This window comes from Oreochromis aureus, linkage group 23 (genome assembly GCF_013358895.1).
Source record: "Oreochromis aureus strain Israel breed Guangdong linkage group 23, ZZ_aureus, whole genome shotgun sequence".
Classification (NCBI taxonomy): Eukaryota; Metazoa; Chordata; class Actinopteri; order Cichliformes; family Cichlidae; genus Oreochromis; species Oreochromis aureus.
In genome coordinates, this window is record NC_052963.1 from 29,355,031 (window position 1) to 29,376,917 (window position 21,887).

The window sequence follows — 21,887 nt, forward strand, 5'->3', positions numbered from 1 at the left end:
TGAGGACTTCTGTTGACACCCTCCAAACAAAGGCTGACCGCACGCTGGCAAGCTCCTCCTCTACAGGAAGAAGAAAGAGACACAAACATGCTTCTCAATCTAAATCATGTGAAAAATACTCTAAATCTGTTGAATTAAAACTTTATCTCATGTTCAAATACTGAATTTTAGGGTGTGTGGGTTCAAAAAAAAAAGATTAAGACATGTTTCGAAACATTTGATTTTGATGTACTTATAATGATAGAAACTGTTTGTTTTAAAGGCAAGCATATACATAATGATGTGTAAATGTTCTGACATTTTTTTCTAACAAATGTCAGAATATCTTTGTAACATTTTTTTCTAAAAAAAACATTACAAAAAGGGAATCTACTTCATGTACATCCATACATCTCATCAGACAAACCATAGATTTCCTACCTGCTGATGATTTGGTTGGTGGTTGTTCTACTGTTTCTTCCATGATCTTTCAATAAAAACACAAGAAAATGATTTTACCAGAAGAAACTGTGAACGCAGTTATGTATCACATCACATTAATTTCTTTATGTTAAGGTTTTAGTGTCTCGGCCACATACATCCAACACTGATCTGTTTGGAATAAAACATCAATGACATGATAATAAGGTGATAACGGTTCATGTTTATACTTTTTTCAGTTATAAGTTCAATATAATGACAAAATAATATGACTTTATAAACCCCAAATTCTACTTATGGGAAACACTACTCATCACTCTCCATGGACTTCATTAGCAAGGTCCACATTTTAAACTATCAGCTCACACTTCACAACTGAGGCAGCCGCCACCATCAGAAAGTGTCTACAGAGAGACAGCTCCTTACATGGAAGACTCAGCTTCACCCCCCTTTAGATTTGCACCCTGTTAGACCTCTTCCTTATCACCACAAACACAACAAACATTTCTACAGGCAAAAGTAACTAGGTGTCCCCTACTACAGCCAACCTTCAGGAGGAAGAGGAAATTAAAGCTGTAGGCTCTTTCAAAGACACAGCATATATCCACTGGTTTAGACATGTAGATGACACCTGGTTTGAAATCAAAACTGAAGAAGCAGAGGCTTTCACTTATGGACAAATATAATGGTACTTAATGATGTCATAGACTGGCTGTGTGGAGGGCAAAGAAACTATAATTTCCTGTCCAGAAAAAAGAGTATCTATCCATTAAATCAGATCAGACACACACATTAGATAACCTTCAGGAATGTCGTAAAGACATAAAGATGAGAATGATTTCCTGCTTCTAAATACAGATAAAACTCAGATTTTTGTGCTTGACCCTAAAAATCTTAGAAATATGATATCTAACTAGATGTTTACTCTGGAATGAATTACCATGGCTTCCGGTTAATCTGTGGGGGAATCTTGGAGTCATATTTGACCAGGGCCCTATTCTAGGAGTGATGCTTCACAAACTCTGGGATAACATCTTTTCAACTTATGAGAGACACTTTAATTTGATGAATGTACTCTAACTCTGGAAACCAAAACAGGCTGTGTTAGCTTCACTTTACCTGCTGTTAGTACTGGAGATCAGTTAAAAAGTAAATAAAATCCTTCATATGTCCATCCCTGGAATAACATCAGCTATAGCAGTGGTTTCCAAAGTGTTGTGGGGGCGCACGGTATGAATTTAAAAAAAGAAAAAAAAGAATGCTTGGACACTGCTAGCATGATGGACAGGTTTTTTGATCGGGATCCCACAGAAACGTGAAGCATCACCAAATTTGCTTCCAAACCAACTTCCTTCCAAACCAAAGACTGGAAAATATGATGACACTTATCTCGCCTTTGTCTTCACCTGCACAACTGGAGCCAAGGTAGGTCTCTGCAACAGAATTAGTTTCCCCTGCATCGGGAGCACACGCTGGGCTGTCCAAATGACGGGCAAACGGTATGTCACTTTTTAAATTTTTAGTTCACAAACACTTCTTATAATGAAAATTTGGCAATGTTAGCTCTTTATACAGTAAAGTTACAGTGGGATGCAAATAATATTAGGCTGATCCTGCCACAATTTGTTCCCCCAGTTCAAATCATGGACAAACAGTATCCCACAGTTGTTTGTGTTTTTGTGACAGTCTGGCTGAGGCAGACTGTAAGAAGTGAAGGTGGACCCAACTGAAAAACGATGTTTATTAAAGGATGGGCTTAGAAATACAAACTAATAACTAAATCGTAAACTAAACTGGGTGAGCTAAACATAACAAAACCCTGGAACATGGATGTTTATGTAGAAACTTGGCATGAATTCATAATGTTGGAAGGATGACATGAAGACAAGGTAAAGTAACAGGCGCTTGGACAAGGAATGAATGAACACACACAGACTAAAAGTACACATGAGGTGATCAGGGGAAGTGGAAACACATGGGGAAACAGCTGACACAAGTTAACATAATGACGTCACACTGGAAGAGTAAAACTAAACACAACACAATAAGTTTTTCTTGTAGATAAAAGGGGGCCTAGCAAAAAAAGTTTGGGAACCCCTGAGCTATAGAGACAGGTAACGTTTCAGTTACCATTTAAATAGGTGGTAATCAGAATACAGTTAAAATAAATACAATACACGGCAGTCATTTCCTGTTTCATATGTTAGGCTATCCCCTCTCTATGCCTTCTTCAATTTTGATGATTAAATGCAGTTGAGCACAGGATTAGCTCAGTTGGATGAGCATGTAATCATCGCACGGCTGAGAGCTAGTGCTGTGCGATACCATTGATTTCCTTTCCCATCCGATACCAAGTAAAATTCAGGATGGTATCGACGATACTGATCCGATACTGATACTTTGTACAAAAACTTAATGTTTTATTGTTTTTCAAATTATAGCTTCATAATGATTACAGGACATCAGACTACTTGTTCTTATCGCTTTATAATGCAAAATCATCATATAGAAATAAAAAACCTAAAGTTGTGCACTATTTGAACACGTTGCCTGGCTGTCCCTCTCCTCCTCTTCAGTTTGCCTCAACATAAGCTTGTCATATTCGGTGATATGATTTACTCTGGGGTGTTTGACGAGGTTAGTGGTGTTGCCACAACACCTCACTGTCTTGCCACATGTATCGCAAAAACGCATCTTGGCTGTTTGTGGAGTTAAAATACGTCCACATATGACTCTGTTTACGCTCAGCTATTGTTATGAGTGCGCACGCCAAGGGGCTGCAACGCATTTATACAGCCGTACTTTGCACATGGGCGGAAGAGGAAGTAGTTCCTTCCAATGCAGACAATCTGAATAATATATATTCTTTCCACTGTGTTCCTGTTAATGATAAACTACAAATTTACCCCAAATTACTAAAATATAGATATTTTACTATGAGAATTGATTCTAGAACATAAATTACTGGTATTGGAGGAATCGATGTGTCAGTATCGATCCGCACACCACTACTGAGAGCGGCCGGTCTGGGAATCAAGTACAACCTGTGCCCCTCCCCTTTTTTAATATATATTACAGTTTTTCTCGATTGGTTTGGCTCATTTCCTGAAACCGAGATGACATTCTCAAAATAACATGGACAAATCTCCAAACCACCTTGCAATTGTTCACAACAGAATGTCATTTTTCATTGGTTTAATCAAATTGCAAATGCTTTAGTACATGTCTCAAGTGACTCTGTGCTTCTTTTCAAATGATTATGTACAAGTAGCTACAGTTAGCACAATGAGCCCACATTTAGCACATTTTCCAAATAAATAGATCTTGCCGATCTAAACTGATTAGTTGATTTTTCAGTGAAATGGTCACTCACTCCAAAACATATCAGCATGGTTTCATTGTGTAAGTCATCATATGCACAATTGTCTGTTCAACTGTCAAAATTAGTCAAAGATATAATACCATGAAAGAATATCTTGGAACATTTGATAAAGTTATGACAGTACTTGACAATCAATCAGGTGAAATTAGAACTAACGAAGGAGCAGTTTCCCACATCTCAGATGACCAATCAAACAGGTTGTTCAGATGTCTATGATTATGACTGCTGCCAAAAGTATATAGACAGAGCTTGGCCCGGGGCCAGTTTCATTTGCAGTGTGAACATGGAAGCACCTCGCCAAGTACAACAGCAACTTCCTGCTCGAGGAAGAGGAGGAAGAAGAAGAGGAAGAGGAGGAGTGAGAATGCGTGGAGGAATAGGGGGAAGAGGCCGAGGAGCACGGAGGCACCATGATGTCCCAGATGAAATCCGGGCCACCCTTATTGACCACGTTATAAACCATCGCCTCACAATGGCAGAGGCAGGTCGCCGAGTGCAGCCTAATGTGCCTCGGTCTACAGTCTCCTCCATCATCCAAACCTTTCGCAGGGAAAACAGGTACAGAACTATGCTATTGAACTATTCAGTGTTGGTGTGTGTAGGCCTAGAGTACTGTAATATCGTCATGTGATGTTATATGATACTATAAAAATGACAAAGACAGAAAAATGGAGAAAATACTGTGAATAGTATTCCAGTCACTGTGCAGTGCATCACACTTCTAGTACCATAAGACAGCAGTACAATTACATTGGTAACTCATTTTGTAACAAATTTACAGTGTTGACCTGTGACTTGTATGTCTAGGATTGGACGACAGCCTCAAGTGGGTGGCAGAAGAAAACTTCTAAATGAACAACAAGAACGAGAAATATGCAACATGGTCATTGCAAATAATGCCATCACACTGAGACAGATTCGTAATGCAATCCTGCTAGACAATGTAATGTTCCAAAATATAAACTCTATCAGCATCTCCACAATAGACCGGGTATTGAAGAAACATCAGATGACCATGAAACAGATTTACAGGGTACCATTTGAGAGAAACTCTGACAGAGTGAAAGGGCTGCGGTACCAGTATGTGCATGTAAGTCAACTACTGGTTGTCTATCATTGTAACACTATTACAGTAAGACATGGTTACCACTGTTTTTTTGTTTTGCGTTATCCTTTTCACCTTCAGAATCCAGCTTTGTGTGACTAGAGCATTTTGCCTAGAAATTGTCTTCAGTTTTCCACTCCCTGTTTGTACAGTACTTTAGATCCTCCCTGCAGTATCTGTCTCTACTTGACTGATTAGATTTATTTCTATTCTATTGTAGAGAATAATGGCATTAGAAGGCATCGAAACCCCTCACATCCTAGTGTTCGTTGATGAAGCTGGCTTCAACCTGGCCAAAGGTCGAAGGCGTGGCCGTAACATCATTGGCCACCGAGCCACTGTGGATGTCCCAGGCCAGCGAGGAGCAAATATAACAATGTGTGCCGCTATATCAGAAAGAGGTGTGGCCACACACATTCCCAGTTTAGGGCCCTACAATACACAAAAGCTCCTCAATTTTTTGGACCACCTTTATACTGATCTGATCCCAGAAAATGAGAGAGGTGTAGAAGGACCTCAGCTACCACATTATGTCATTGTGTGGGATAATGTGAACTTCCACCATGCCCACGCATCAGAACCTGGTTCACCACCCATCCCGGATGCTAATGGAGTTTCTTCCACCTTACTCTCCTTTCCTAAATCCAATTGAGGAGTTTTTTTCAGCTTGGAGGTGGAGGGTGTATGAGCATCAGGCTCAAGACCAGAGGGCCCTGCTGCATGCAATGGATGCTGCATGTGAGGACATCACAGGGGATCAATGTAGGGATGGTTGAGACATTCACGCCGTTTTCTTCCCTCGCTGCATCGCACGAGAAAATATCCGTTATGATGTGGATGAGAATTTATGGCCTGACAGAGAGCAGCGTCGATGGCCAGGAGGATGAGGATGGTGGCCAGGAAAGAGAGGGTGACAATGGTGACCACTGAAAATATTACTGTACTATAGTTCTGAAACTTTATTTACAGTATGGTAGGCTAGAGGTTTTTTTGTTTTTTTTGTTTTTTGTTTGTGTTTATAACTGTTCACATTTACAGAATCCTGTATATGTTTTCTTTTCACAGTATGTTCTCTAATGTTAACATTTCTTTGTACGAATAAAAATGTTTACAGTTTCCTTGAGTATGAGTGGTTTATTGGAGGCTGATTTTACTGTAAAATCTTTTGGTTTTATTCATAGTGGTATTCTGTTGCTAGACCTGTGCCTCAGTGACAAAAACGTCTAAGCATTTTGACTTGCAGTGCTTAAACAATGCCAAAGGTATAATGCATTTTGGGGCATTGACTATTTATATGGGAAGGATATTTACTTTTGACACATGGATAAACTCTTTTGGGAGAGATATGAGCTTTTGCAGGGGATCCATGGTGTTGTGCTAAACCATCCAGGTTATTCTGACAAAAGCACTAAATGAATGCGCATGTGCCAAGGCAATTGAGAAGGATCTGTGCTATTTTGACTGTACTGACCTTTTATATGGGAAAGGAATCTGCTTTTGAAGCATGGACGAAGAGTTTGGGGAAAGATATTTGATTTTGCTAGTGAGCTATAATGTTGGGCAGCACTGTAAGACTGTTTGGCCAAATGACCTTATGGTTTTGAGAATGTCATCTCGGTTTCAAGAAATGAGCCAAACCAATTGAGAAAAACTGTAAAAGGTAAAAGTCAAAAGCAAAGTTCTAATAAGCTCCAACTTTTACATTCATCAAATTACAAAGAATTAAGGTAATTAGTTGCCTTAGGGTAGGTATTTTTATTATGTTTTTTATGTCAAGAAACGTTCTTCCGCGGAACTTCCCATCAGCAAACTAGAAAAACTAGTAACTGCATGCAGCATACCTTCAGTTTGCACTACACCTGATCTTTGTGACGCATCAACAGTAACAACATGTTATTTAACAGAGCTAAATAAAGGCTGACAATTCAGGTTTGATTCACACTTTAATTCAGATTATAAAGGTTATACTTAAATTATACAGATTATAATTCAGATCAGATTAATTTAAAACAAATACATTTCAGTGCCATCATTTCTGTGTGGGACACGAATGAGGACCCACACACACGGCGTTGCACTTTGCTATGCACTTTATTGATTATGAGCTTGACACACTGAGCAGCTTTTCAGCTAACATACTGCTCTCTCTCCTCTGGTCCTGGCACCATCCTTAAAAGGGTTGACATGATTTGATGATGGAGGTGAGGTCTGTGAGTCAGCGTCCCCTGACACCACATCCTGAACTCATTGCTCCACCCCTCCCCTGCAGCTGAGCCATAAATCACACCCTGCCACACCCCCCCCCCAATGCAGCAACCCAAATACTGTACCTCCGTCCATTGGACTGCATACTTCTTCAGGTTGGCTGTGAGCCCCGCCTGCAACCACCAGTTGCATATGCTCTGCACAGGTGACACTGTGGATGATGACGTCATTTAAGTAGGTGGCAGCATATGCAGCACCCATTCCATTAGGCACTGAAAAGAGGCAGGGGCTCTGAGCAAACCAAATGAAAGTGTGACAAATTGGTACAAACTGTACGGAGTGGAGAAGGTTGTTTTTTCCTTGAACTCCACAGACAAGGGAATTTGCCGGTAACCCTTATAAAAGCGACCAGGGCCGAACCAGTCCAGGAGCTTTTCAAGCATCAAACTGTGACACTTTGATCCCTTAATTATCATCTGTAGGCAGAGAAATATTTAACTGAACAGACCCTCACATTATGTGTTCACTCAGTGCCTTCATCAATGTGGAACTAAATTCTCCTTGTTATCAGCCAAATATTCTTGGGCAAGATACGAACCTGTAGTTGCTCTCTGATCCATCCATCAGAGTATGAATGTATGCTACTGTTAGCTAGAGCACTTATGTAGAAAAGTGAATGGTTGAATGCTGAAGCAGGACCAGTGAAAGGGACTGTGTGAACACACTGATCACAGTTTAGCTCTGACACAGTCATACGGTTTACTTTATTTAAAATGTTTTTATTTAATTATTTATTAACTATAGATCCAGTCACACTTTCTACCTTCACCTGTGCAGTAAAGACTGAGAGCAGAGGTGAAACCAACCATCCAATCAATGAGCAGCATCAACACCTGACTTTATTCAGACTTTGTTATTGAAGATGCTGTTCTGTGGATGAAATGAGTGCAGATAAATGAAATTATGTAAATAGCCATTATGGATTTGGTACTGTCACAATTCAAAGCTTCCTAGATAGGTCAGCCAATGACTATGCAGCCTTTTGTTGGGTCTGAGACTAATATTTGCTAACATGTTGCTGGACACAAAATTCAGAAAGAACTTTTCAAAAATAACAGAAATCTGTAGAAAAAAGACATTAAGAACACCACCATCAGAAGCAAAAATTAAACCTTTGAGAAACTTTTGTTTCTCAAGAATACCCCAATTTTTCCAGTTATTTGTTGCATTTCAAGTTGTTCAAATCCAATGACTAGCTTGAAATGGTACAAAGGTAAGTGTTGAACTACGAGAGGTTTTAAAAAAAACATAAGGGTACCCAAAACTGAAACATAATGTACATTTCAGAATTATACAAAAAGGTCTTTTGAGGCACACTGAAATGGGTTAACAATTTAAAGCTGTTCTACAGCACAGGAGGTTGATCAAGCCTTGAAAGCTGGTGCTACTAATTCCTACAGGTGTTCCAACTTTTCTGCATTATATACAACCTCCTCTGTCTGTATAAAAGCAGTTTTGGAACACAGTGTGGTATCATACCCTCATGAGCAACAGCTGAACAGTATTAGGAATCAAAATTTGAAATTTTCAGTTCATCATGGAGGATCTTTGTATGCCATCAAGTAGGCGAAAGGATGGTTCCACAGTGTGTGACATCAGCAGTCAAACATGGAGGAGGAAGTGTCACGCTGTGACAGAGGAGGGCTCTGTCATTAATGCACCAGAGAAATGGAAGTGGTTCCTCAGAGTGACCCAGGCAGTAGCGGTTTTAGATACGGGCGACACGGGCGGTTGCCCGGGGCGGCATCGTGATGGGGGGGCGGCATCACGGGCATCGGCAAAAAAAAAAATTGTTCGTACTCATGCTGCCACGACATCATGCCAGCACATATTGGGAATGGCATAGGCACTGATCGGTTTTCTATCGCCCATTTGCAAATGAAAACCCAGTGATCATTAAAATTCAATACATTTAATTCTGGCTCCTACAAAGAGAAACGAGCAAAAGATACAGGTAAGCAGATGTGTCATTGGATAATGGCAGGTCATGTATCCTGAAACATTAAGAATCAGAATACTTTCTTAATTCCTAAGGTAATTATGTGGGTTACAGTTCCTCCAAGAAGAAATGGTAAAAATAGTAACAGTAACAGACTAAACTCCAAACAATATATACAATAATATAATATTAATTAGTCAGTTTGTTGATTGTTGATTTGTCCTGTTCTCATTGTATGACGAATTATGATGTCTGTTTAGTAGCCGTTTGCATACTATGCATACTCTCTCTCTCTTCATATGTGTATGTGTGTGTGTGTGGGGTGGGGGGGGGGGGGTGGGGGGGGGTGTTCGCCCAGGGCACCAAACAGGCTAGGACCGCCACTGGACCCAGGGAACGGTTACTTTGTCCCATTTGGATGAAAATTATCTTAAATTCTAAAGGAAGATCTGAACAATACTTTTGTCCTCATCACTTTCCAAATCAACGCTGCACTCCTTCAGAGAGCACTTCAAAGTCTCCTGAGCTTAGAAACCAAATTAAAGGTGCAATCTCAATTTAATAATGCTGTCTTCTTCCTTTTTATTTTTCACAACATACAAACTGGTGTTTATAAGTTTCTGTATGAATATGCTGTTTATTTCCTTATTTTGACACTAAGTCTTCAGCAGCTGACTCACTCTTACCAGTAGATGGCACAATCTCCTCATTCTCCTTTTCCATTAAGTGACTGAAAACAGCACTGATGTGGATTATTTAACTCTTAGTTTTTCCTTAGTTTTTTATTTTCCAAAAAGTAACCTTTCTCCAAAGCGGATACATTTGAAAACGTTGTTGCAGTGTGGACAGCGTAACCGCAGGCTTTCGGAAACGATGACACAGTTTAGTCATGTGATGCAGTCATGTGACTAATTAAACTAAGATAGCAGAGGGCATTATACAGTAGTTATTTTGTTTGCTCTCAATTTTGACAGCCCTATTAAAGATTAATATCAGTTTGTACATGCTTCAGATAGCTTTTCTTCAAATTCTGTAATTCTCAATCGGTTTTGCAACTTTGCACTTTTGTGTTACTCGCAGCAACAACTCCACCTCATTGTCAGTCCATTTAAAAAACTCAGTGCTTTTCCTTGACATTTTGCTGTGATGTTTCAAAGAGCCGGAAAGTAAATAAACGGCAGGCAGAAATAACACAGGTCGAATCATCATACATTTCACGCATGCGTAAAACAGGAACATAAGCGTTTCAGGCGTTTCAGTGTTGACGAACAACTGTTCGGAAATGATTAAAAACACAAGTGTGGACGCGTAGTGTTTTCAGACGAAAATGTTTTGAAATTTATCCGGATTAGTGTAGACATAGCCTTAGGAAGCTAGAAATACAAAGGACTAAACTATGAAAAACATTAAATCAAAGAAGATTAAATATTAATAAATAATCAAAACATAAGCACTGGGTCACCAGACCCAGGACCATGACATCTGGCAGCTGTTTTGCTGTGGCTGCATTAGAGATATGCATACAATAAAAATAAGCTCTAAGCTAAAATTCACATAGAAACAGTAAAATATGATGGTGATCAAAAAAGTCATGAAAAAAGGAATGATATTAAACATTAGCTCAAACTGAGCAATGTCATTGTCATTTGTGGACATCAACACATCTGTCTTTGTTTTTGATGCAGCATTTTATAAAATTCAGATCTGATATCATAACAAAGAAACAGCTTTAAAAAAAAATTAGCATCAAAACAAATCTAATGTATATCACCAAAATCCACCAGATTCTACTCCAGGGCCCTTTGTGATAGTTTTCATGTTTTATTCAAACTAAGGTGAAACACAGCATATGCAGTGCTATTCAGGCATATTAAAATATTCCTAAAAATGGATCCTGGAATAATTGTAGCTTTCATCTTTAAAGGAGTGAAGAGGAAGAAGTTTACAAGGAATCATTTAGAACAGTTTAAAACATCAACTCATTGAATCCATTAACCTTAAAATGCGTTTCTGAGTCAAAGACACAGACATGTACAGACTGATCTGTTCAACAGTCAGAGTATTTCTCTAACAGGAGGACACTCTTTACACTCAACTCAGCACAGACACACTGAGGCACCATGAAAAGACAATAAAAATCCAGGATAAACAGGTTCAGTGAATGTGGTGTTGAAGGTGTGGAGGCGGATCAGAGTGCCAGATGAGACTTTGTAGAAGGACAAAGTGCCAGCAGGACAGTCCACATACACTGCTACTCTGTTAGAGATAGAGGAGGAGTAGGAAGAGGAGGGGGGGATGGTTGTGGATCTGCAATTGTGACAGACAAACTGAGGACCACCATCAGTGCAGTGCAGACTCCAGGAATGATCATTGAGTCCAAACCAACAGTCATCATTGTTTCCTTTCCTTCCGATTCTTCTGTAACTCACTGATATAGAAATGTTTCCTTTCCACTCGACCTCCCAGTAACAGCGACCAGTTATTTCATTACTACATAGCAGCTGAGGCCAAACATCAAATCTGTCTGGATGATCAGGATATGACTGAACCTCCATAATATTATGTGTCACCTTCCTGTTGTTGTCAGACAGTTTGAGGTTTCTATTTACTGTGTTTGTGTCGATTGCGAGTTGACAGGAATCTGATGGAGAGAACAAACACAATCCAACTGCAGTTATTGATCCATCATCTGTTCATTGATTAACACTTTGATGATGAATACTGACATCAGAGATGTAAATCAGTGATGTGACAGTTTGAAGATGTCATTGTTGAGGTGTGGTGAGAGAGAAGAGAGGACCCAAATGCAGGACTTGCAGCCAGATTGAGGATGTGGATGGTGTTTATTGCAAGGACTGGACGGACAGAACATAAACTGACTGAAACTGAATGAGTGGTGGACTGAACTGAACCAGAAAACACACATGCAGATTAGAGGACAAGACAAGTAACTGAGGAAAACTGATGACTTAAATATCCTGGATAATGAGTTAAAAATAAATGAGCGGCTGCGTGGCCAGTTGCTAAGATGACTCAATTTGGGTGGATGACCGCATGGACAGTGCGTAAGATGGATCAGTTCGAGTGGGCAACTGTGTGGCCAGTGCCAAAGACAAATCAGTTCAGGTGGGTGGTCGTGTGGCCAGCGGCAGCACCCGCGATGCTCCACTGTGGACCAGCAGAGGTGATGGGACACCTTTAACAGGTGGGAAGGTTGCTGGTGGTGTGGTTTGGCAAAGCTCTCCAGTGGAGAAAAAGCAGGACCCGCAGGTGGGAAACCTCTGGTGGAGACTTGGCACCGGAACAGGTGGAGGAATTGGCCTAGGAATTGACCCTAGCCGTCCCAACTCGAGAAACAAGTATGGATGCAGGGATAGGTTGAGTGGCTTCCCTCACCTTAGGTGCAGGGACAGGTGCAGGAGCTGGCTGGACATCAGTCACCCAAGCCCAGGGAACAGGTATGGGTGCTGGAGTGGACTGGGTCTCAGCTGTCCTTGCCCTGGGAGCAGGCATGGGTGACGGCTGGACGTCAGTTGCCCCTACCCGAGGAACTGGCAAGGGTGTGGGGAAATGCTGAGCGCTATCTGCCCGGGGAGTGGTACAGGGACTGGCTGGGCCCTAACGGCACTGCGAACAGGAGCAGTCTGAGAGACAGGTCTTGGGGCTGGGAGACAGGTCTTGGCATGGAGACAGGATGAGAGAAGTGATCAGATCTGGACTTAAGAATGTCCTTTGTGAAGCCTAAAATGGCAAAACAGTTTTATGGGTGCAGGGTGGTAATTAAAATTTTTTTGACAGTCCACCACAGGTTGACAATAACCAATCACTGGCTTTTTTAGTAGAAGAAACGGTATTTGGTCTATGGTGAGGAGGAGTCTTTGGCTCATGGTGAAAACGAGGAAAAATGTCTGACTCACTCACCACCAGATATTGCAGCTTGCGAGAGCAGCGGCAGCAGCGGGAGCTTTGCCTCCTCTTGACAGAAACAGCAGACCTGCTAAATGATGTAACCTCCATCACGATGAGATGCCACGACAAGGTGGGAGTGCTGGTGAGTGAGGCAGTAGGTGGACGCTTGAGGACCGAGCAGCCGGAGGTCAGAGGCTGACGCCCATTCCCCATGACTAAGGCTTGCGTGCAGGCGAGGCAGCAGGTGGAGGACTGCAGTGCCTTCAAGGACTCTCCAGAGCCAGATGAGTCCCCTCAAAGACATGCTCATGTTGGAGCATAAGCGACAGATTAACCCCAGCTTTCTTTCCAGAAAGAAGAAAGCGGCCTGCTGTGACTGGTATAATTCGAGGTCCACTGCGTTCATATCGTGTCTTCGCAGCACGAGTCTCGTCATTCTGTCAGCATCATGGTGTGGTGTGGTGAGAGAGAAGAGGGGACCTAAGTGCAGGATTCGCTGGCAGATTGTGAATGTAGATGGTGCGTATTGTAAGGAATGGATGGACAGAACATAAGCTGACTTAAACTGAACTGGGTAACACACACATGGATTAGACTGTGACAAGACAGGGAACTGAGGAGAACTGACGGATTAAATACACTGAATAATGAGGATGATAAGAAACAGGTGAGTACACAGCTGAACTTAATCTAACTAACAATACATAGGAAGTGGAACAGAACATAATGCACACAGAAAGATAACTAAGACAGTAAAACAGGAAACGGGAATAGAAAACTCAATGGTGACGAAGCTTAACTGAAAACACTGGGTCAACAACCCAGGCACCCTGACAAAAGATGGTTGGATGTGTGCTGCTTTGTTTTTATAAATCACATTAAAAACACACTTACACTTCCTCAGACCTGGTTTTAACCATGGGACTCCAGCAGGCTCCACCCTGGGAGGAGGAGGGGAGGGGAAAAATCATTTGTCATTAAGATTACTTCCGGTCTGAGTTATTGTCTGATTACTGACAACTTAGTGAAGACAAGCAGAGAATTAGAAAATCATTCATTTTCAAATATATATTCTGTTCCATCAAAATATAACAATAAAAATTAAATTGCAACTGTTGTTGGCTACAATGTTAAAAATAATAAAATGAACAACAGCAGCATCTCTGACTGTGGTAATACAAACCTAAATATGTGAAGAAGGCAGCAAACACTGATCCTTGAATATTTTATTTATATATACAAAGATTTAACAGCACAGTAGCTAACAACACTATGCTAAGTGAACTGCTGTGGATGATTAGCAGCAAAGCACATTTTGTTCAACAAAATCATTCTCAGCTTATGCCGAGGCTTTTTGTTAACTGTTCTCTACATTCACAGCCGATCCACAATAAATATGTTAAAGTACTCTCTTCCTGTTCTATCAGACACTCTTCCCCATACCTGAGAGTCTTGAGTCTCCAGCGTGGATTCTTCAGTCCAGACGACAGCAGCTTTATTCCTGAGTCTCCTGGATGATTGTAGCTCAGGTCTAGCTCTTTCAGATGGGAGGGGTTGGAGCTCAGAGCTGAGGCCAGAAAAGTACAGCCGTCTGCTGTGACCAAACAGCCTGACAGACTGAAAACACACAAACTCCATCTGTGAGCTATGATTTTGTGTTTGTCAGATACAATAACATCTTTCAATTTCCATCCATTCAATTTCATTTAACTTTATTTATAAGAGACAATTCCCAATGGACAACAGTAGTCAGCTCAAGTTGTCAACAGAGTAAGGCAACACACTACAATATTAGCGAGAAAGCAGCGTCCAAGATGCAGCTGTGCACATTGGCATACTCCCCCATGTTGCTTGTCTTGTGTTTTTATGGTGTGATGATATTTGTCCTCTATGTGCTGAAGTTTTTTGTCTTCTCCTCATGCCAACTCCTTTGGGGATCAGTTGGAGCAGAAATTCTTTTTTCTCCTGATCTGCCCTTTTGTGTTACACATTACACATTCCTGTCTCCCCAAACAAGTTTGTGTATTGTATGTATGGTCGGCAAGGTCAGTCATCTCAGTTGCAGGGGCAACTGCAACCGACAAAGAAACCACCCACCTCTCTCTCTCTCTCTCTCTCTATAGATATATCTATATATCTCTATAGATATATCTATATATCTCTATAGATATATCTATATATCTCTATAGATATATCTATATATCTCTATAGATATATCTATATATCTCTATAGATATATCTATATATCTCTATAGATATATCTATATATCTCTATATATATATCTATATATCTCTATATATATATACACACACACATACACATATACACACACACACACACACACACACAGTTAAGCCCATAATTATTCATACCCCTGCCAAATTTTAACTTAAAGTTACTTTTATTCAACTAGCAAGATAATAAGATGATGTACAAGATGCATCATTGTGGGAAAAAAAAAATATTTCTCAGCTTTTATTTACATTTGAGCAAAAAGTATCATGTCCTGAATTATTCATACCCTTCACAAACTGTCACAGTCTCTGGGAAAATCCAAAGTTCCATCCATTCCAAATAGTCAAAGCTGTTCTAAAGCATCCTAATTACCCTGATTAATTGGGAATAGCTGTTTTAATCAACTCAACAGGTGAAAAAGAGCAGCTCTCTGCAGGTGGTTTGTGGACAGTCATGGCTAAGACAAAGGAACTCAGTGAGGACCTGCTGTTACGTTCCCCTGAGGGGTCTAGGCGGTGAGGGGAAGTAACAAAAAGTGTCCGGGTCAGAAAAAGGAGACAAGAAGGCAAAATGGTTAAAGTAAATAGTTTTAATACAAACTTTAATAAAGCTAACTAAGAGACGGACAAGCCGCTATCACCATTTAAAGAAACAAACAAAACTCAAGCGTTGGTCAATAAAGTACAAAGTAAGTCAAAAAGAGAGAGCAGCTCACCAGCTGCAAACACAGACACGCAGCTCACTAGCTGCAAACCACAAAACACAGCTCACTAGCTGCAACCACACTAATGGCACTCTGGCCCAGAGCTCACCTTTCCCTGTGCTTAAATACTCTTAATTACTGACGAGAGTCAGCTGCACAAAAGAAAGGTGGCACCTCAGGCAGATGGGAGATTGTAGGACACACCCACACAGGCACCTTCAGGATGAGGCCCTGCTAGGGCCGTAACACCCCCTCCCATAAATACAAACCCGTGGTTTGTCAAATGATTACAATAACCAAAACAATAAAGTCCCATAACCGTTGCACCACCAAAACTGTAGGCTTTCCACCTACCAAACCCCATAGGAATGGTTAGGCATTTCCTGTGGGAACTGCCAACCCCATCTCAGTGGGTTCACAACATTGCCAGAGAGTGGCCCCAGACCCTCAAAACAGTGTCCCATGTGATAGCCAGGGCTTTGGACCATCACATGTAGAGAACCCAGCAGGCAGCTAGCAGGCTTTACTGAAACACAGACATGTTTGTTAGCAAGGGGTGCAGGTCTGAGTGGTGGTTTTATACAAGATCTATCCACCTGCAGGTCATTTTGAGGAACTGGGACATTGTCAACCAGCAGCAGCTCAGGGCTAGTTGACCCCTTACACTGACCACAGGAGCCCCGTAAACAACTATGCCCCAAGTGTGGTCCTTTGCTGGGCCTGAAAACCTTGTCAGTTTGAGAACCACGACTGACTGCTTTAAAATCAGGCCTTCCTCCCTTTGGATGCACTTTCCGCTTAAGTGCCAGTTTCACACAATCAGCAACCACATGGCCAGGCTTGTGGCAGAAGAAACACAGTTTTGCTTTGGAACTCGAAACCACCACTTCTTCAGCCTTTCTAGCTGGCTCACTCCTAGCTCTCCAAGGTGTATTATGGTGAGAAAGGATGTCACATTCTACAGCGTTTGTTTTATGAGTTAGGGTAAACTCATCTGCCAGTGCGGCAGCCTGCTGTAAAGTGAGAGCCCTTTGTTCACTTAAATAAAGGGCAATATACTCAGGCACTGCGTTCTTGAAATCCTCCACCAGCACAAGCTCACGTAACGACCCCATATTGTTAACCTGGCTTGCAGAGCACCACCTATCAAAGAGCTTTGCCTTTTCCCTTGCAAAGTCAAGATAGGACTGACCCTGTGCCAACTCCAAACCTCGAAAATGCTGTCTGTAGGCTTCAGGTACAAGCTCATAGGCTTGAAGGACAGCACTTTTAATTTTCTCATAAGCTAGGCAGTTGTCACCAGACAGACTAGAACAAGCTTCCTGAGCCTTACCTGTAACTTTACACAGCAACATCACCCCCCCCACACATCTTGAGGCCACTGCAATGCAGTCGCTATGCGTTCAAACACACTGAAGAAGCTCTCAACACTGGCTTCACAGAAAACTGGAACCAGGTGGATGTTACTGCTCACAAACGAGCCTCTAGACGCCTGTGCGCTGATAGCTGTATCATCCATTTTAGGGGCGGAGAAGGCTTAGCAAACACACCCTAATTAAGACTCTACCACACCCCTCTGCCAACTCACTCAGAGACTACTGAACAATTAACGGAAAACTACACAATTTACTTTAACTGACCAACTTACCTCTTGCTGCATACACATTAACAAATACAACTTACCCAGTTCCTAAGCACACCAAACTATACCTACCTATCTTCTGGAGCGTGCTGGGCTCGAGGCAACTTTAAAGGCAGAACTTCAGCGACCGGAGCCCTGAATTGCCTACCCCCAACAGGGAACTTATCCCCACCCAGGATTACTCCAAAAATAAGAAAGGCAAAACAACAAAAGAGTGCCCGAAGGAAAAACTTAAGAAGCTCAGCTGGACACTCACCTAACTTAACTGGGAAGTTGTGAATCTCTAAAGGTGACAAAAAGCAAGATAATCAAAAACCAATTCCAACTCAAAACTCCCTTTTCGACAATCCCGGATGAGCCCCCCCTTGTTACGTTCCCCTGAGGGGTCTAGGCGGTGAGGGGAAGTAACAAAAAGTGTTCGGGTCAGAAAAAGGAGACAAGAAGGCAAAATGGTTAAAGTAAATAGCTTTATTAAAGTTTGTATTAAAACTAACTAAAAGAGACGGACAAGCCGCTATCACCATTTAAAGAAACAAACAAAACTCAAGCGTTGGTCAATAAAGTACAAAGTAAGTCAAAAAGAGAGAGCAGCTCACCAGCTGCAAACACAGACACGCAGCTCACTAGCTGCAAGCTGCAAGCTGCAAACCACAAAACACAGCTCACTAGCTGCAACCCACAAAAGCACAGCTCACTAGCTGCAACCACACTAATGGCACTCTGGCCCAGAGCTCACCTTTCCCTGTGCTTAAATACTCTTAATTACTGACGAGAGTCAGCTGCACAAAAGAAAGAAGGTGGCACCTCAGGCAGATGGGAGATTGTAGGACACACCCACACAGGCACCTTCAGGATGAGGCCCTGCTAGGGCCGTAACACCTGCGGCTGCGCATTGTGGCTGCTCACAAGTGAGGAAAGGGCTACAAGGCCATATCCAAATGTTTTCAAGTTCCAGTGGCTACAGTGCAAAGTATTATTAAAAAATACAAGATGTTCCGCACTGTGGAAAATCTCAGAGGATGTTGTCGGAAGCCAAAAGTGAAACCTGTGCTGGCCAGGAGGATAGTGAGAGAGGTGAAAAAGAATCCAAGGATCACCACCAAGGCCATTCTGGTGAATCTGGGCTCTGCTGGTGGCAATGTCTCAGGGCAGACAGTCCAACGGACACTGTTGGGTTCCACGGATGCTGACCAAGGAAAATGCCACTTCTCCAGATAAGGCACACAAAAGCTCGTTTGGCCTTTGCAAATGCTCATCTGGACAAAGGAGAAGATTTCTGGTCTTCAGTGTTATGGTCAGATGAAACAAAAATTGAATTATTTGGTCACAATGATGTTGCCTTCATTTGGCATAAAAAAGGAGAAGCCTTCAACCCAAAGAACACCATCCCCACTGTCAAACATGGTGGTGGGAACCTAATGCTTTGGGGGTGTTTTTCAGCCAATGGACCATGGAACCTAATCACAGTAAACAGCACCATGAAAAAAGAGCAATACATGAAGATTCTCAACAACAATATCAGGCAGTCTGCAGAAAAACTTGGCCTTGGGAACCAGTGAACATTTCAGCATGACAATGACCCAAAACATACAGCAAAAGTGGTGAAGAAATGGTTAGCAGACAACAACTTTAACGTTTTGCAGTGGCCTAGCCAGAGTCCTGACTTGAATCCAATTGAGAATCTGTGGAGGGAGCTAAAGATCAGGGTGATGGCAAGAAGACCCTCCAACCTGAAAGATTTGGAGCTCATTGCTAAAGATGAATGGGCAAAAATGCCTGTGGAGACATGCAAAAAGCTGGTCTGCAATTATAGGAAGCGTTTGATTGCTGTAATAGCCAATAAAGGCTTTTCTATTGATTATTGAGAAGGGTATGAATAATTCTGGACATGATACTTTTGCTAAAATATAAATAAAACCTGAGAAATATTTTTTTTCCACAATGATGCCTCTTGTACATCGTCTTATTATCTTTTGGGAGACACCTGTGTCATTTCTGGTCAAAAAGAACTTGCTGGTTGAACAAAAGTAACTTTAAGTCAAAATTTGTCAGGGGTATGAATAATTATGGGCTTAACTGTATATATATATATATATATATATATATATATAGTGCAGTCTTTTTTTAGTTGCTGTTTTTTTTCATAGTTACTCAACAGCTATCGAGCTGGTGAGTAACAGGTGTCTCCAAAAACATCAGAGCAGTTTTGCCAATATGTGATGTCTTGATAAATCGAACAGATATTTGAAGTTTACACAGCTACATTCTCATCTTTCGGCTGAGGACCAAGTGGAGTCCCTGACCCGGGTCAGGGACAAGTTCCCCCCCCAAGTGGAGGAGTTCAAGTATCTTGGGGTCTTGTTTATGAGTGATGGGAGAAGGGAGCAGGAAATCGACAGACAGATTAGTGCTGCGGCCGCAGTGGTTCAAACACTGTACCGATCTGTTGTGGTGAAGAGAGAGCTGAGTGTAAAAGCGAAGTTCTCAATTCAATTTATCGGTTGATCTACATCCCTACCCTCACCTATGGTTATGAGCTGTGGGTAGCGACCGAAAGAACAAGATCGCGGATACAAGCGGCGGAAATGGGCTTCCTCCGAAGGTTAGCTGGCATCTCCCTTAGAGATAGGGTGAGAAGTTTGGCCAATCAGGAGGGGCTCTCCAATGGCGAAAAAGCAGGACCAGGATCAGTAGAGCCACTGCTCCTTCACATTGAAAGGAGCCAGTTGAGGTGGTTTGGGCATGTGACAAGGATGCCTCCTGGGTGAGGTGTTCTGGCCATGGCCACCTCCTCCGCACAAGCTAGAGGAGGTGGCTGATGAGAGGGAGGTCTGGGCTTCTCTGCTTGAGCTGCTGCCCCCACAACCCGGCCTCGGATAAGCGGAAGAAAATGGATGGATGGATGGATGGATGGATATTCTCATCTGAAAATATCTTAAAAGTTTATTTTGTGACCCAGAAAGAGTAATAATATAGCTAAGTAGCTGACACCATATTCGGAAACTGGAATTGGCTGAACCGTGCTATGAATTCTGAAATACGTTGGGCCACGAACCTGACCCATCCTTCAAATCCGGGGAAATGAAGGACGTGTTTGTCAGTGCAAACGCATTTGTTGCCCTTTTACTGAAAAGACTTTAGTTTGGAGATCTTATTGGATTGCTACATTCTCAAGTATTAGCATAGGCCTGCAAAGTAGGATGTATTTGTGCCAGCTTTACGTTTACTTTTTGGGGCAGTAATTGTTCCTATTACCAGTGCTCTACACTGTATGTGGGGATTCATTGTACAGTTAGTATATTGCTGTTTTTTGGTTAGCCTGAATACTAAAACATGCCATTTTATTATTTTGGCTAATTAAAGGACTGTTGCTAAGATCTACTTTACATTGTGTATTGTGTAATTTACTGCACTGTTAGTCACTACTGTTCATTTTCATGGGTAATACTACTTTTACAAATCAGACAAGTAAATTAAAAGTAAATTAAATTATATAGTACGAAAGTACACTGAAAAAAGAACCCAGAGCCCACTTACTTAATAGCATTGCGTAAATAAGGCCTAAAATAAGTATAATATTGCTTAAAAATATCAAAATTGTTTTCAACATGATACATATGAATACAGATTATTTATGAACAAATACTATCTATTATGTATTATCCTATTGATTTGTTCAGTACGTATTTTTATTTTATTTTTTATTTTGCATTTTCCTGCTTTTGTTTGTTGAAATATTAAAGACATAAAGAGATTCAGTAGACGTCAGGTCTTTGGGTCCTTGTGCTGCTAAAAGAGGAAAAGGAACGCAAATTAGCCATGTGATGTAGGTTAAGGGGCTATCTGATTAGTTGAGAGAGTACCCTGACTACCCTGCTGTTTGCGTGCTTTGCCTTGCACTACTGTGGAGAGCTTTTAAAGAAGTGCATGTACTGGATGTAGCCCGGATAGGAATTCCGCAGTAAGTACTTATAATTCCCATGGACTTAAATGCAACAATAAAATAGGTGTTACTTTCCCGGTCATTTCTCAATATGCGTATTTGTGTGTACTTGCGTTGTCGTGGACTTGTGATATGTCATCATTCACAGACCAAGTACTGTTCCAATTCAAAGTAAGCATCAAGCCAAGTAGGCTTAAAATTCCCGGGTGTGTTCTCGCTCCTCCGATTCTGTCGAGCATGCATCAGTGGTGACTTGTGTGGACTTGGTGAAGCCAAATATCCCAGAATGCATTTTGTCCAAAATTCAAACACGGCAATGGAGGAGAAAAACAGCTAAAAAGTT

General features: G+C 41.5%; 2 protein-coding genes across 2 annotated transcripts in view; one reads left to right on the forward strand and one right to left on the reverse strand.

The window, feature by feature from the left end:
• The first annotated feature begins 4,054 nt into the window (after nucleotides 1–4,054).
• LOC120436301 lies at nucleotides 4,055–5,559 on the forward strand. Its single transcript, XM_039607069.1, has 3 exons — nucleotides 4,055–4,360; nucleotides 4,610–4,892; nucleotides 5,128–5,559. The coding sequence occupies exons 1-3, from the start codon at nucleotides 4,086–4,088 to the stop codon at nucleotides 5,557–5,559; spliced, it is 990 nt and encodes a 329-aa protein (XP_039463003.1). The 5' UTR covers nucleotides 4,055–4,085.
• Nucleotides 5,560–13,452: 7,893 nt separating this feature from the next.
• The window catches only part of LOC116314069 (NACHT, LRR and PYD domains-containing protein 12-like), a 40,390-nt gene continuing 31,955 nt past the window's right edge, over nucleotides 13,453–21,887 (reverse strand). The window contains exons 9-11 of the mRNA XM_039607070.1: nucleotides 14,464–14,637; nucleotides 13,787–13,961; nucleotides 13,453–13,500 (exon numbers count right to left, since the gene is read on the reverse strand). Of these exons, the coding sequence (XP_039463004.1) occupies nucleotides 13,453–13,500; nucleotides 13,787–13,961; nucleotides 14,464–14,637 (397 nt within the window). The remainder of the gene's footprint in view (nucleotides 13,501–13,786; nucleotides 13,962–14,463; nucleotides 14,638–21,887) is intronic.